This window comes from Triticum dicoccoides, chromosome 1B (genome assembly GCF_002162155.2).
Source record: "Triticum dicoccoides isolate Atlit2015 ecotype Zavitan chromosome 1B, WEW_v2.0, whole genome shotgun sequence".
In the NCBI taxonomy this organism is placed as follows: domain Eukaryota; kingdom Viridiplantae; phylum Streptophyta; class Magnoliopsida; order Poales; family Poaceae; genus Triticum; species Triticum dicoccoides.
In genome coordinates, this window is record NC_041381.1 from 105,548,618 (window position 1) to 105,550,781 (window position 2,164).

The window sequence follows — 2,164 nt, forward strand, 5'->3', positions numbered from 1 at the left end:
TGAGTTTGATGACCATAACGACCCTTATCTTGCGATAGACTCCACTCGAGGGCTTGCACAATAGTGGACGACGAAAGTTTGTGTGAGGAGGTGCAAGATCAATGTTGGTTACGTATCGGCGATGAAGATGGACCAAGATGATGGAGTACCAAGTACACAACAGATATAACAGAAACAATAACAACAGGATGGACGGGAAATGCATGGGAGCTCACAGGTGCCACACACCCCTATATGAAAAACAGTATTAAAAAATACCAGGAAAACTCACGAGAATAACTTCCTTTCCCTTTCCTAACAGTAATTGTGCAAGAGGGATAATACATTTCCGTTTCCTTTTGCAAGGGAGGAGCGTGGAAAACTTGAACTCTCTGTGAAGCAAAATTGAAACATTAAGTACTTTTGGAACATATGCGAAAATCCAAAAGGTAATAGGTCATGGTTGTAATGGCAATGTTTTTTAACTGTAATAGTGGCTGATTAGCATAGTTCTCTGCTAAAATGCATACATGTTTTAGGTAAAAGTGTATACAAATTGAGAAGGAATTTTTAACAGTAATAGTGACATTACAACTTAATTAACATAGTTCTCTACTAAAATGCATACATTTTTTTAGATAAAAATGTATACAAATTGAGAAGCAATTTTCTTAACTGTAATAGTGGCATTACTACTTAATAAACATAGTTCTTTGCTAAAATGCATACATTTTTTAGATAAAAATGTATACAAATTGAGAAGGAAAAGATGGTCTCTCCAAGCATTAAAGACAAGAATTTGTATATAAAACCGTATAAGCGCTACATTAGCACATGATTACAAGAGAAAGTAGCAAATTATAGCCGAGTGCACATAGCACACTCGTGAATAGTTTTTCTTTCCCGGAAGATCTTGAAGAGGGTGACCGGTTGCGAGAAGCTAGAGTAGTAAAGAATTGTGAATTTCACCATCATGGGATAGACTCCAGCGGAGGGCTCGCACAATAGTGGATGATACCTAAAATGTTGTGTGAGGAGGTGCAAGATCAATGTTTGTTATGTACCAGCGACGAAGAAGGTTCAAGATGATGTAGTGCCAAGTACACAACAGATAACGGGCAACCTGGTGCATGTAGCTCCCGCTTGCGCAGGGTCCAGGGAAGGGTCCGACCACTTTGGGTCTATAGTACGCAGCCTTTCCCTACATTTCTGTAAGAGGCTGTTTCCAGGACTTGAACCCATGACCTCATGGTCACAAGGCAGCAGCTTTACCACTACACAACAGATAACGGAAACAATAAAAATGGGATGGACTACCTACTTTCTCTCTTGAAAACGTATCTTCAAGAAACCCCGAAAGACCAAGTTCTCATGAAAAAGAAAAACTTTTGAGGAACACCGAAAGATCAAGTTCTCATGAAAAGAATGAAAATTTGACTACGAAAATCTAACAAAGTTTGATTATAACTAGGAAAAAGAAAAGATGAAAACCCAATCGAAAAGATGTGTGTGTAAAGACTTGTGATACTTAACATATGGATTTACTTGCAAAAAGAAAAAGATACTTAACATATGGATTTACTTGCAAAAAGAAAAAGATACTTAACATATGGATTTATGCCTTTTTGCAATAAGAAAAATAAGTGTGTGTGTGAAACTTAATAATGTGGATATTCGGTGTCTGCAAAGTAGCATCTGCTGCACGACTGACCGACCATAGCGGTCCATAGGCGTGGTCCATGTCGCAAGGCGGGAAGAAGGTTAACGGCCAAGAAGCGGCCCCGCCTTTCCAACACTCTTCCAGCTCCACGCCTGCCTGAGCCTGACCACTCCACCTCCAGTCGCAGTATTCCCCGGAATCTTCCTTCCTCCGCCTCCGATTCCCTTCCCTCCTCCTCCCTCCTCCACCCCCCCGCCGAGCTCCCCGCCCGCCACCTGTTCGACCAAACATCCCACCATTTTCTACATATACGCACGCGCCATTTCACCCTTCCTCCCGCCATCACCCGGTGACCGCGACCGCGACCGACCGGCACGATGCTCAAGGCGCTCAACCCCACCCCGATCCGGGTCCGCCCGGCGTGCCGCGCCTCCTCGGCGGGGTGCGCGCGCAGCCCGGCGCGGCGGGGAGGCCCGCGGAGGGCGGTCCCGCAGCAGCCGCCCGTGCGCCGGCCGTCCGGCGACC

General features: G+C 44.7%; 1 protein-coding gene across 1 annotated transcript in view; it reads left to right on the forward strand.

Moving 5' to 3' along the window:
- Nucleotides 1-1,870: 1,870 nt before the first annotated feature.
- Nucleotides 1,871-2,164, forward strand: part of LOC119322098 (protein SEEDLING PLASTID DEVELOPMENT 1-like) — a 4,836-nt gene continuing 4,542 nt past the window's right edge. Inside the window, exon 1 of the mRNA XM_037595598.1 lies at nt 1,871-2,163. Within this exon, the coding sequence (XP_037451495.1) occupies nt 2,017-2,163 (147 nt within the window). The 5' untranslated portion in view covers nt 1,871-2,016. The remainder of the gene's footprint in view (nt 2,164) is intronic.